Source organism: Giraffa tippelskirchi, chromosome 4 (genome assembly GCF_054371585.1).
Source record: "Giraffa tippelskirchi isolate mGirTip1 chromosome 4, T2T-mGirTip1v1.2.pri, whole genome shotgun sequence".
In the NCBI taxonomy this organism is placed as follows: Eukaryota; Metazoa; Chordata; class Mammalia; order Artiodactyla; family Giraffidae; genus Giraffa; species Giraffa tippelskirchi.
The window spans coordinates 144,273,869-144,287,944 of NC_137278.1; the positions used below are offsets into that span (position 1 = coordinate 144,273,869).

A 14,076-nucleotide genomic window follows, 5' to 3' on the forward strand; every position below is an offset into this window, starting at 1 on the left:
TCAAGATTAAGTCTGGGTTATTTCTTTGATTAAGAACTGAATGTACTAGAGATATGTTTGATAATGAAGATTTTAGACAAATATTCACCAGCATTAGTTCTGTTAGCAAGCTGAAAAATGTTGTAGACCTAATATCAAACAATAAACACGTGAGGTAAACATCAAGCCTCTTAGAAGAAAGACCACATGCTCCTGCTTCTATAAAAACATTATTTGTTTGAAGAGCGGTAGTATAACCTTTTACTCAACTATTAGTTCCTTAATATCAAAAAGAGACAAAATGAGCTAAAGAGACAAAATGAGCTGAAGTGAAAAATCCACTGTTACACTCTGCAACCTTGAACATAACTCCTGAGATCTTGGTTTTGACACTTGTTTCTCCATGCCACCTTGTAGAAAAAGATGAAACATACAGTAAGAAGGTTGAAACATATCTTCATTGTGTTATAGATACTTCAAATCCTTTGAGAGAACAAAATAGTTTATCAATACATGAAATACAAGTTATAGACAGTTGCAAGTATTACTGTTTAATTGGAAATATGTATACCAAGCACTTCACATCTCCCCCAAGCCTTTACTAGGGCACAGAATGCTGAACACAAATGTTGAGTTTTGTGCAATCCACAACAGCACTGCAAAGTGCAGTCCACATTTACTTAATTCCAAAACTAATTTCAAGATATGACAAGGTATTGGTATTGTGTGGAGAATCTTAAAACCTCTAAAAATTCCCTAAAAAAAAATTGACTAGTGAAAGAGTAAGATTCCGAATCTGGTAAAATGTTGTTTCTACGTAATACACTGTTTAGCATAAATCTAAAGCTGCAGTTTTACCATGGTCTTTGGGAATATTCCCTCACTTCTCTCATAACAGCAGGATGAATCAGCTCTCCTCTTTGGTGCTTAACACATACTGTGCTCTATAACAGGAACTAAAGGCTAATAAGATTAGTCTTATCCTAAAGACTAATGAGTAGGTCCATTATATTTCAAACACAAATGTACAAACAAATTCATAGAAAAGTGGTCAGATTTGTGGTTATCCAGAATGGGGCGTGAGGGTGGGGTGAGGGGTGAGGAACTGGACGAAGGCAGTGGAAGGTACGACAGACTTCAGGTTATAAGATAATAGTAGGGATGTAATGTACAACAGACCTTCCCTGGTGGCTCAGTGGCAAAAGATTGCAGCTGCAGTGCAGGAGATGCAAGTTTGATCCCTGGGTCAGGAAGACCCACTGGAGAAGTAAATGGCAACCTACTCCAGTATTCTTGCCTAGGAAATGCCATAGACAGAGGAGCCTGGCAGGCTACAGTACATGGGGTCCTAAAAGAACTGGACACGACTTAGCAACTAAACAACAACAACAATACAATGTACAACATGATAAATATAATTGACACTGCTATATGTTATATGTATATAAAGGATGTTGAGAGTAAATTTTAAGACTTTGCATCCCACACAGAATTTTTTTCTTCTATTTCTCTAATTTTGTATCCATATGAGATAATCAATGCTTACTAAACTTATTGTGATAATCATTTCATGATGAATATAAATCAAATCATTATGCTGTATACCCTAAACTTTTACAGTGCTGTATGTCAATTACATCTCAGTAAAACTGGAAAGGGGAGAAAAAACATACCATGCTCTAACACCTTGTGGATCACTGACAACCTTCTTTGCACTTGCTACAGCTTGAGTGATGTCATCTTTCAGCAAAGCTGAAAAAAAAATAGTGAGAAGTGAAAACAATCTTCATAGAAATTTCATTTTAAGTTTAGGTTAAGTCAGCTTTCTCTTAGACTGAGGAAAGAACAACTAATATTATTTTTTAAGAGTCCATGTATCTGTGCGTATGTTGGAGGAAAACTCTTTCTTCATTCCATCCCCTTTGGTATGAAATAAAGCATTCTGTTTCTCATTTACCAAAGTCAGTGGATGTTCAGGAACTATTAACTAATGCGATATAAGGGACTCTTTTTACCAGGCAGTGTAAAAACAAAACAAGCAGAAACAGGTCTAAAGTTTTTTGCTCAGAATTCTAATGGAAATTTATCCTAAAGAAATCATGGTATGTACCCAAAGATGTGTATACAAAATGTTTCATAGCAGTTAATATAAAAGGAGAAAATGGAAACAGCCTAAGTGCTTAACAGTAAGAGATAGACTGAGGGACTCCCTGGTGGTCCAGTGGTTAAGAGAGCACCTTCCAGTGCAGGGGATGCTGGTTCAATCCCCGGTGGGGGAAGGAAGATGCCAAATGCTGCAGGGCAACTAAGCCTGCACATCCCAACTAGAGAGAAGCCTGCATGGCACAATGAAGATCCTGCCTGTGGCAACTAAGACTTCACATGGGCAAAAATAAACAAAGAAATGTTAAAAAAGAAGTGGATTGATAAATGATAGAATATCTACATAGTACAAGTCTATTCATCTTAAAAAATAATAAAGACTGGTGTTTGTTAACAAAAATAGTTTTGTGTAATAAAGAGCAAATTGTAAAGCTGTAAATTTAGTACAATTTCTTTTATGTTGAAACACATTGCTTACATGTTCGTATGTGGATACAAATGTCCATAATATAGCTTTAATTCACTTACATGAGTGATATAGATTCTGAAAGAAGACATGGATACCAAAAGTTACCAGTGCTCATGCATCTCTTGGTAGTAAGAATTTCTATTCAATGATAACAGGTTATTCTATAATGTAAAATATTTTTATAAAATAAATTAACTGGATACAAAATAATATTCTAAAGACTAATCTTTTTATTGGGATTTTGAATATTTAAAAATATAACTATCAGTTTTGCAATATTTCTTCAATATTTTTATTGCACTAAAGATTTATATATTATCTCTACTTTAAAGGGAATACAATAGAATATTTTTTCACCCCAATTACACAAATCTGTAAATTAGCTTGTTAGAATGATTATGCTTATATAGGCACTGGATTTTTTGAAGATGCAAACCAAAGAATTTAGAAATGAAATGTCATAATGTTTCTAAATCAGTTTAAAATCACTCAGCAAAACAATCCCATATATATGATATACATAAAAGAAGTAAATATGACAAAATGTAAATAACTGTAAAACTACATGATGAGCATATTGATGTTTATTATGCAAATGTTTCTAATTTTCCAAATATTTTAAACATTTCACAATAAAAAGTAAGAGTTATATTTTAAAAAGACCATACATACTCCTCTTTTTTGGTTAACCACTAATACTTTTGTTTTCAATAAAGGAGGGTACATTGAAAAAAAAAAACAAAACTCCCACACAACAAAATTATCCCTAAACCTCCACAAACAATGAAAGTAGGAGGAATGGCATTGTTCTTCACAAAGCATCAACATGTCCAGTTATGATGAAGTGATAGGTCACTCCATAAACTCTTGTATGTTAGCAAACAGCAGACTTTTATGATACCAGCTCTTTAATTTCTTACTTAAAGAATTATGAGAAGCAAAGTAAAGAGCTTCCAGAAGTTAAGATGGAGTTTTTTTAGGTCCCTGATGAGCCCTTCAAGACCTTTTTATTTCTATTGAATCTTGACCTAAAGGATCGTTCCAGTTTTCCCACAAGATGTTTATGGAAAAGCTTGAACGAACCTTTTGGATAACCCAACAGGTATAACCAGGTGAGTCCTGTGCCATCACTCCCCATTATCTTGTCTTACCGCTGCAGGGTATACCACAGGTGTTAACTGCTCTTGGGGTTTTGCCATCATTACACCATCAGCAGCTATTGATTTGAAATATCCCATAATCAGTGCTTTTGTCTCCACGATTATAGTTTGTAGCACGTGTGTTGTAATTGCTTTCCCATCTGGCCAAACACATCCCTGAAAAAAACATTAGTAATAAACAGCAACACGACATAACTTATGCTTCACAGCAAAATTAGTTCTATTTAATTCTACTTTACTAACAACTTATTTTTACAAGTATAAAGATGTATTTTACTTGTAAAATATTTTAACACTTTTGTGTTAAAGGGCCCTTAAGAGAATTCTTTTTTAGCAAAACATTTGTTAATACTAATGAAACAAATAACATATTTTAAAAAATATTAAAATAGATGTTTCCTTCATTGCTATTACCCTTCCCCTGCTCCCACGCCTCACGTAAGATTCAGCCTAGAATAGAAAAATCAACAGAGTTGTTGAGTAGATTTTGTCATTAGCGGTATATGTGTGAGCTAAGTTGCTTCAGTTGTGTCTGACTCTTTGCAACCCCATGGACTGTAGCTCACCAGGCTCTTCTGTCCATGGGATTTTCCACACAAGAATACTGGAGTGGGTTGCCATGCCTTCCTCTCAACCCAGGTCTCGAACCCATGTCTCTTGCATCTCCTGCATCAGCAGATGGTTTCCTTACCACTGAGCCACCTGGAAAGCCCAATTAGTGGCATATGCATACGCTAATAGAAAAAAACTTTTATTAGGAAAAAAAATTTTTAAGTATTTTTTTCTGAGAGAAAAAAAAATTCTTATGATACCTAAAGTTGAATTTGGATCCCAAATTAGAATTCTGAAAAGAGTCATAGAATAGGAAAGACTATGTCATCCAACCATCCTTCTAGCCAGTTACTCATTCATTTAAAAATAGTTATGGAGAGGAAATGTCTGAATTCAATCTGAAAAATACAGTGATGACTGACAAATATTGACTAAAATACACAGTCACTTTTCCTTAGGACACATCTTGAATTTTGTGGAAGAAAATGAAAAATAATTCATCAACTAGAGTCTTAATAATATAATGTCATTTCATACTGCATTTCAGGGATCCTTATATAGATATTGATTGAGGGGAAATAGGTTCCTTCTGTCCCTGTTTTAAGAGTTCAGTGAAATTTTTAAAAAACTTTGCCCAACATCATCGTAGGGGGATTAAAAATGAGAAAAATACTGCCTTACTCAGCTTGCAGAGCTCAGGTTCCAAACTGGAAATGGCTAGAGTCAAATACCAAGGGCTTGACAGACATATCTCAGGTGCTAAAATATATCTTATAGTCAGCCTCCATATGCCAGCTGGCAAATTCAGTGGCTCTAGAGGAGTATAGTGGTACCTGGCGTGCTTAGAATGGTATAGAATTTGACTCTCCCATGCCTCATTCCTTCACCTGGTACATCTGATTCTAAAGGAACCTTTGATGTTTTAACCACTGTGAATGTACAAAACCTCAAAGAAATAAGAAAAGTCAGTTACACAACATCCTTTTCTTATTATTCATCCTCTATTAGTATCTGTTCCACACCTGGCTCACTATTTGGAAGGAGGAAGAAGAGTTAACTTACAGTTTGCCAGGCTGACTCCCTTATAGCCAGCCAATCCAAGTCTTTTCAGAGTTCTGGCAAGCTCACACCTCTGAAATTTCTTGCTCTGAACAGTGACAGAAAGGAGAAGCCCCAGAATAAGGACAGCCTTCATGTTGACTGACAAGCCAGATGTCCAGGCTGGACTTGGTATTTAACATCTTTTCACTTCCCCCTTCTCTGAGCAGTTTGGGGGCTCCACCCTCGGTGACATGTGGAAAACAGGGCCTATGTTTTGGTCCACTAACTTGAAAAGTTTTCTTCCTTATGTTTAAAGGAATATGCTGATATCCTAAGTATTAACCAGCAAGAAAATAATAAAATGATATTGCTTAATGACCTTGCTCAGGAAAAACTGGGATTAGCACTATAGCCCAAAGAAGGACTTCCTCTTATGTTATTACAAATTTGAGTAACTATAAAGAAAAAGATTACTGAATGAATGTTTTATCCAACTGAAAATGAGCTCTAATCTTTCATTAAATTTTTTTCATTAAATTTCTTTATGTGCTTTCACTATGTTGTTTTCTTTTTCACGTAAAATTTTTTTATATATGTATTTTCCACAGAACAACATGACACTGCCTGGTGTTCTGACAGGTATGTAGCACCACACCATGTTGTTCAACCAGATTCCTCTACTAACTTTTTTGGTGTCTATTGTAAATTCTTAATTTATAAATCAGTGTTTTATTATAAGTAAGCTCATGTGAACAACATTCCTAACTCCTTTCTGACAATGCCTTACTTCACATTTACATGTTAGAACATAAAGGGTCATTGTAAAGCAAAAGAACTTAACAGTAAAACTTACAGAAGAATAACCATATATGCCACCCAAAAATCTTCCCCTTTGGCACAAGGATTATTTTGAGCTGAGGCAGCTGAAAAGAAGTAGATGCAAGAAAAATTCTCTGCCCTCCCCTTAGTTTCCTGAAAGCAGAACATAAATTTGTGCAGATATTAGTCACCAACAACCCTTGACTCTTATCAGCCCAAGACAGCACCAGAGGACTTAACAAAACAACCTTTATTGAGTAGCTAATATCTTCCATTAGTTTTTAATGTATTTATTATCATCCCACAATCTGCCAGCCTTGGATCCTAGTATTCTTTTCCTCTGTCTTGCTGCTACTCTAAAAGTATATGGTTCTTTGGTTAAAATAATCTGTAAGTCTAAGTTCTAGCCACATTTTTGAGTTATGCCTATTAGCATTTCTCATAAGTATATATGAGATGTACATGTTAATGAACTTGTTTACTTTTCTCTTGTTAATCTTTTGTTACAGAGACACAAAAAAAACTCTAAAATGGCAAAAGGAAACACGTTTCTTCCTGTACAGTTTCTAGTGATGAGGATGGACAGGGAAAGGCTAGAAAACTCCTCTCTCCTCAAACTGCAGTTGAGATATGGGATAATGGACAACAGACCAGCAGAAGGTAAGAATTCTTACCATGTCAGTCTCCCAGCTCTCTGTCTGTAGTGCACTCAAGAGAGAAGGATAAAACTTTCTCCTTCTCTGTTCCTTTCCAAACTCACAGAGGCAGGAGAAAAACATTTGTGAAAATAAATCTTGAATCATGCCTCTTGTGAATTTGTTTTTGGTAATCAACACCTATGGTTATTGATTCTTAGCCTCCCAGAAAGAGTCATGCTTTCCTTTGTCTCTCTCATTTGTCATAAGAATGAAAAATGTTAAAACAAGAATCTCTATTTGTCTTGTTTTATGTACTGAGAACTTTTGTAACCAGTGAGAATATTCCTCCTCATTTTTGCCACTTGAGGAGTGCAGGTTGTCTGTCAGGCTTGCCTCAGTAACTATTTAGGACCCTAAGACATGAAGTAACAGGCAACATTTTCTTTGTCTAACTAACCACGCTGGGTCTCAGGGAAGTTTGTCTTTATAAAGACATTATAAGGGGCCTTTATTGTTTCCACAGGATTAAGAGGGGAAGATCAGAGAACAAATGTCAAGAACTACAGATGGCACACATCAAGTAGAAAACTTATGTAAATATTGATAGCCAGGAAACTGCTTTGACAGAGGTTCAGGAAATGTACAGAAAGGCTTGATTTATTGTCCCTTACTCTGTAAGCAGACCCCACCAGGTCTAGACCTTTGTGTATTTGGGGACGGCACTTCACACACACAAAATATTGAACTAACCTACAGACTATTAAAGAAGATAAAAAAGATTATAGTACTTATCCTAGATTTCTGATAACAGGCAAATATGTCCCTGACTTCCTTCTTAGATAAAACTTACCATTCTTAGTCCCTTGGAAATATTGATCTTATCATATCTTTGAAATGGAGGCACCCGACTGTTGGCTAAAGCACCTTTGGGACTGGAAAAAAAACCAAACAAACAAAAAGAGAGATTTTAAAAAGCAAACTGCTACTTGATATTTCCATAACTTCTGTAACTGCCACAAATTTTATCCACAGCGCCCATAAGATTATCTATTAAAGGCAAGTAATATTCTGCTTCTCTTCCTATCATATAAATCTTTCATCTTTTACTAAAACTTTCTGTGGAGAAGAGTAATTCTGAGTTCAAGAGGGAGATGATACATGTATAATTATGGCTGATTTGTGTTGTTGTACATCAGAAACCAACACAACACTGTGAAGCAATTTTCCCCCATTTAAAAATCAAAGTTAAAAACAGGCAAGTAAAACCCTTAAAAATGTCTTCCCACAAATATCGGTGAAAGGCTTCAGCCATCTGAGTGGGTAAACTTAACTTGTTCTGTCTGCCAGAAACACCTTTTATATCCAACTATTCTTGCTTACCTAGAGAAGGAAATGGCAACTCACTCTAGTATTCTTGCTAGAACTCTATGGACAGAGGAGCTAGGCAGGTTACAGTCCATGGGGTTGCAAACAGTTGGACACAAATTAGCGACTGAACAGTAACAACAAATTCTTGCTTAATAGTTATGAGAATGTAACTATTCCCTTATGTTCTTTTATAACTTCCCGCCAAGGTGCAGGGGGAATGTTTTAGAATTTTTAATCACTTGAAGAGAGTTAGCTTCTTGCCCTAGGAATTTATGTGCTTAGTTGCTCAGTCGTGTCTGACTCTTTGCAACCCCGTAGACTAAGGCCTGCCATGCTTCTCTGTCCATGGGGATTCTTCAGGCAAGAATACTGGAGTGGGTTGCCATGCCCTCCTGTAGGTGATCTTCCCAACCCAGGGATTGAACCCAGGTCTTCCGCATTGCAGGTGGATTCTTTACCCTCTGAGCCACCCAGGGATGCCATTGTTTAAATGAATATTCTTATGGTTCAAAATTAGTTCTCATGAATTTACACTGCTCTGGGCCTCTGCCAGGTGATTTTTATCAGGAGTTTTGTGTTTCTGAAAGAAGAGGGGAGTCTACATACTGATCTTCCTTGATTTACAGTTGGGTAACATTCTGCTAAACCCATCATAAGTTAGATAATGTAAGACAAAAATGCATTCCATACACCTAACCTACCAAACATCATAGTTCTGTCTATTATAACTCAAACCTCCCTGGGACACATACATTAGCCTATGGGTGGGCAACAAAGCCTATTTTAGAATAAAGTGTTGAATATCTGATGTAATATATTGAATACACTCCTGAAAGCGGAAGACAGAATGGTTGTCTGGGTACAGAATTGTTTTAAGTGTATTGGTTGTTTACCCTTATAAACAAAATATATACTAGCCCGGAACAAGATTACATTTCAAACTCCAAGTATATTTTCTACTGAATGCATACCACTTTTACACCATCACGAAGTTGAAAAACCATAAGCCATGTTGAAGTTGGGGACCTTCTGTACTGTAACAGAAAATACAGACACAGTGCCTGCCATGTTCCAGGCATTATTTTAAAAAGCTTAATATGTATTAGCTCACTTAAGTCCCCTTGAAAAAGGTATTGTCAACATTGGCATTCTACGGATGAGGAAACAGAAATTCATTGAAGTTCAGCAGCTTGCCCACAGCCCCTCTGGGAGTGAGTAAAAGGCCACCCTGCCCATCCACCTACTATTCCTGTAAGCTCTACCCAATATTTCAGTAAAACTGCCTAATAAGGGCCCATCACAATGCCTCTCATGGGCAGTTCATCAGAAAGCAGTTGGGATCTGTGAAAAATGGTAGTACAGGCTTGATGTCAGAGTGCGCTATCAGCCTTCCTTTTATTGTTGCTGTTCACTTAGCATTCCATTTAAGTGATTACTCTAAGTTACACAGGAGAGGCTACCTGTATTTTTGTTTATAGGTTCTATTTCGTGCAAGAAACTGACAGGGCAGATAATCAAACCCTGTGATCATTGTGCTCATTTTTACTAAGGTAATTCCCTGGCCCCACCAGAAGAATAGCTTCAGGGAGAAGTTACAGTTCCCAGGAGCCACCAAATACTTGCAAAGGCTGGAGTTTTACTTCCTCATCAAGAATGAGCCTCTCCAAAGAAACACAGGAAACTAAGTATGCAAACTCTTGAAAGTATACACTGTCTGGAATGAATCACTACTAGCTTAGTTAAGAACACAGCTTTGAATAAGGATGGGGGGAGAAATGGGGCCAGGGGGTGGTGGTGGAGATGGTGCTGGAAAGGAGTAGAAAGGTTAAATAACTGTCAGGGGAAATGTATTAATTCCATCTGCAGGGTTTTATTTTTAAATTTTTGTTGGTTTTTTTGGTTTTGGTTTCATTTCGGTTTGTTTTTTTGGCAGATCTTTCTCTTAATTCTACAAGATGAGAATGCCCAGGTAGAGGACAGACTTTCTGATCTTAGTTTCCAAAGTCACTTGTGACTCGCTTGGTTCCTGTTGAGCTCTGAAAGTTCCTCTTCCACTTTGCAAACCAACAGGGACTTCCCTGGTGGTCCAGTGATTAACACTCCACAATCCCACTGCATGCGGCCCAGGTTTGATCCTTGGTCAGACAACTAGATCCCAAAGATGCAACTGAAAAAAAAAAAAATCCCAAGTATTGCAACTAAAGATCCACATGCTCCAGTGAAGATCAAATATCCCAAGGGTTACAACAAAGACCCAACATGGAATAAATAAACAAACAAAACAACAACAACAAGAAAGAAAACCAAGCTCATAGGTATGGAGAACAGATGGATGGTTGCCAGAAGTGGGGGAAGGGGGTGGGCAGTGGGAGAAAAGGTGAAGGAGGTCCAAAAGTACCAACTTCCAGTTATAAAACAAGACTTGGGGATATGAAGTACAGCACAGTGACTATAGTTCCTCTATTGCACATTTAAATTTGTTGCAAGTACATGTTTAACATCCTCATCCCAAGAAAAAAACTTTTGTAACTAACTTTGGCAATGTGTGACTAATAAAATGACCAAACCTGGTTTACCAAGAGAAACTGGGACATACCTTTTGCCAAAACCTATCCAATTGTAGGTACCTGGACAGGGCAAAGCTGTCCAGTGGTAGAGGCTAAATTTGTCTGCAGCCTCTCTCTGCCGCTGATACAAGGCCCATTGGTGCATTCAGTCCCCTGGTTTATGAGTACTCATCATGGACTAACTACAATTGCTTTGCTCATTTACATTAAATTTTAAAAAACTCTAATTGATCAACAAACTTGTATCCCAGGGCTAACTAAAATCCAGTTAGCCATGGTCCGGACACAGGGTAACATACACACAAAACTATCACCGAAAAGGCAAGCGAGTTCCAGAAAAACATCTACTTCTGCTTTATTGACTATGCCAAAGTCTTTGACTGTGTGGATCACAACAACCTGTGGAAAATTCTTAAAGAGGTGGGAATACCAGACCACCTGACCTGCCTCTTGAGAAATCTGTATGCAGGTCAGGAAGCAGCAGTTAGAACTGGACATGGAACAGCAGACTGGTTCCAAATAGGGAAAGGAGTACGTCAAGTTTGTATATTGTCACCCTGCTTATTTAACTTATATGCAGAGTACATCATAAGAAATGCTGGGCTGGAAGAAGCACAAGCTGGAATCAAGATTGCTGGCAGAAATATCAATAACCTCAGATATGCAGATGACACCACACTTACGGCAGAAAGCGAAGAACTAAAGAGCCTCTTGATGAAAGTGAAAGAGGAGAGTGAAAAATTTGGCTTAAAACTCAACATTCAGAAAACTAAGATCATGGCTTCTGGTCCCATTACTTCATGGCAAATAGAAGGGGATACAGTGGAAACAGCGACGGACTTTATTTTTGGGGGGCTCCAAAATCACTGCAAGTGGTGACTGCAGCCATGAAATTAAAAGACACTTGCTCCTTGGAAGAAAAGCTAGGACCAACCTAGACGACCTAGACTGACCAACCTAGACAGTGTTTTAAAAGGCAGAGACATCACTTTGCCAACAAAGGTCTGTCTAGTCAAAGCTTTGGTTTTTCCAGTAGTCATGTATGGATATGAGAGTTAGACTATAAAGAAAGCTGAGCACCGAAGAATTGATGCTTTTGAACTGTGGGGTTGGAGAAGATTCTTGAGAGTCCCTTGGACTGCAACGAGATCCAACCAGTCCATCCTAAAGGAAATCAGTCCTGAATATTCACTGGGAGGACAGATGCTAAAGCTGAAACTCCAATATTTTGGCCACCTGATTGCAAGAATGGACTCATTTGAAAATACCATGATGCTGGGAAAGATTGAAGGCAGGAGGAGAAGGGGAGGACAGAGGATGAGATGGTTAGATGTCATCACCGACTCAATGGACATGAGTTTGAGTAAGCTCTGGGAGTTGGTGATGGACAGGGAGGCCTGGCACGCTGCAGTCCATGGGTTCGCAAAGAGTCGGACATGACTGAGTGACTGAACTGAACTGAATCCTTTCCAGGGCTAAGTGAGGCAGGAGAGGGGGTCTCTTTGCAAGCTGGCCATTACTCTCAATGTGGAAGTAATTTTTTTTAAGAGAGAGAACTATGCGCATGGATATATTCCTTCAGTCTTTGAAATACTCTGCAAAGCTCTAAGATTTACAGTTAATATTTGAAAAAACATGGGGTGCCTGTTAAAGTAGCAGATCCCCAAGGCTTAATATCAACTTTGAGGGGTTATAGAAAAATCTTCTTTTTAAAAGTCAGTACCTCCGGTAGTTCTGCAGGTGGTCCTTAAAGAAATAGAATAATTACCTCTCTTTTGTCTTGAAGTATGATCTAACAGATCTTATAAGCTTCATAACAACTTATCCCCCAAGAACTACAGTGCCTCTGCTTGGCTCACCTTGCTTGAAAAAGAACAAAAATTTTAAAACCAAGCTGGAGGTGGACGATGGCATGAGGGTGAGACAGGCATGACACAAGGGACAGGAACATCATTCCCAGCCTCACCCACACCCTGCACACTAGCTCCTTGTCTTCCTTGAAGCACATACCCTTCCCAAACTCACAAACGCCTGCAGAAAATCTCTCTGGAACAAAGGCAATGAGGCTTGGGCTTTTCTGAAGGATAACAGTCAGGTCCCTGGATTTCTAAGGCTGCCATGTAAATTCTCAAACAAGCATCTTTCATTGTTTCTGTTGTTTTAGTCACCAAGTCATGTCTGACTCTTTCATGACCCCATGAACTGTAGCCCACCAGGCTCCTCTGTCTGTGGGATTTCCCATGCAAGAATACTAGAGTGGGTTGCCATTCCTTCTCCAGGCAATCTTCCTGACCCAGGGATCGACCCTGCATCTCCTGCATTGGCAGGCTAATTCTTTACCACTGAGCCAAAAGAGAAGCCTCCATTTTTTTATTAAGCCTCCATCATTTAATGACATGCTCAGTTTTACCTATAAGTCATGGACTTGGAACATTTTCCTTGAGAGATCACACATGCAAGAAAAAGATGTGAATTTAAGCTGTCACCTCCCTGCCTATAATTCAAGGATTCTAACTTGTGGCAAGACACCTCGGGGTGCTGCTCCAGAATGACTAGAACTTAAACCAATTTTCTCACTTGAAAATCAGAACGTTCTCTCAAGCAGAACTTGAAAGAAAAGGAACTGCACAGGGTTTAACTAATCTCCACACAGGGTGGCTAAAGGGAGGAGAGGGTGCACACACTAGGCCACAAGCTGACCTGTGGCTGCTGAAGACAGAGGAGCATTCACGGTAAGCCTTGTTGCTTAGAAAACTCAAAACCAACTCTCCTGGATAAAGGAACTCTCTCCCAGACACAAAGCCAAAACCCAACTTCTTATGAAGTTTACAGAATCCTGATGTTTTCTGCCTGCAAACTTTTAAAAATGCAATTCTCACCTTTCTCAGAAAGTAGAAGAGGAGATTTCAGAGTTCAACAGCCACCAAGTGAGTAACAAATAACTTTGGAAACTATCACTAAGATCAGAGGGTCTGTCTTCTGCTTGGTCATTCTCACCTTGTAGAATTAAAGAGAAAGATCTGCCAAAAAAACAAACCAAAATGACACCAAAACCTGAAAAACCTTCCAAAACCCCCAAACCAATAAAAATTAAAAACCAAAGAACTCTGCAGATAGAATTAATACATTTGCCCTAACAGTTATTTATCCTGCCCATTCCTTTCCAGCTCCAGCTCCACCACCACCTCCTGTCCCTATTTCTCCCCCCATCCTTATACAAAGCTGTTTTCTTAATTAAGCAAGTAGTGATTCACACCAGGCAAATGTATACTTTCAAGAATTAGCATACTTAGTTTCCCATGTTTCTTTGGAGAGGCTCATTCTTGATAAGGAAATAAAACTCCAGCCTTTGCAAATATTTGGTGGCTCCTGGGAACTGT

At 38.2% G+C, this 14,076-nt stretch overlaps 1 protein-coding gene and 1 pseudogene across 3 annotated transcripts in view; one reads left to right on the forward strand and one right to left on the reverse strand.

The window, feature by feature from the left end:
• The window catches only part of LOC145545376 (lysozyme C, intestinal isozyme), a 37,417-nt gene that overhangs the window by 10,681 nt on the left and 12,660 nt on the right, over positions 1-14,076 (forward strand). For 2 of the 3 annotated variants that reach the window (XM_081589780.1, XM_081589783.1), the window contains 2 exons: positions 5,913-5,943; positions 6,633-6,783. In XM_081589780.1, the coding sequence (XP_081445906.1) occupies positions 6,654-6,783 (130 nt within the window). In that variant the 5' untranslated portion in view covers positions 5,913-5,943; positions 6,633-6,653. The remainder of the gene's footprint in view (positions 1-5,912; positions 5,944-6,632; positions 6,784-14,076) is intronic. The other variant, XM_081589781.1, reaches the window with a different exon arrangement.
• On the reverse strand, positions 324-5,458 carry LOC145545377 (lysozyme C, milk isozyme-like; annotated as a pseudogene).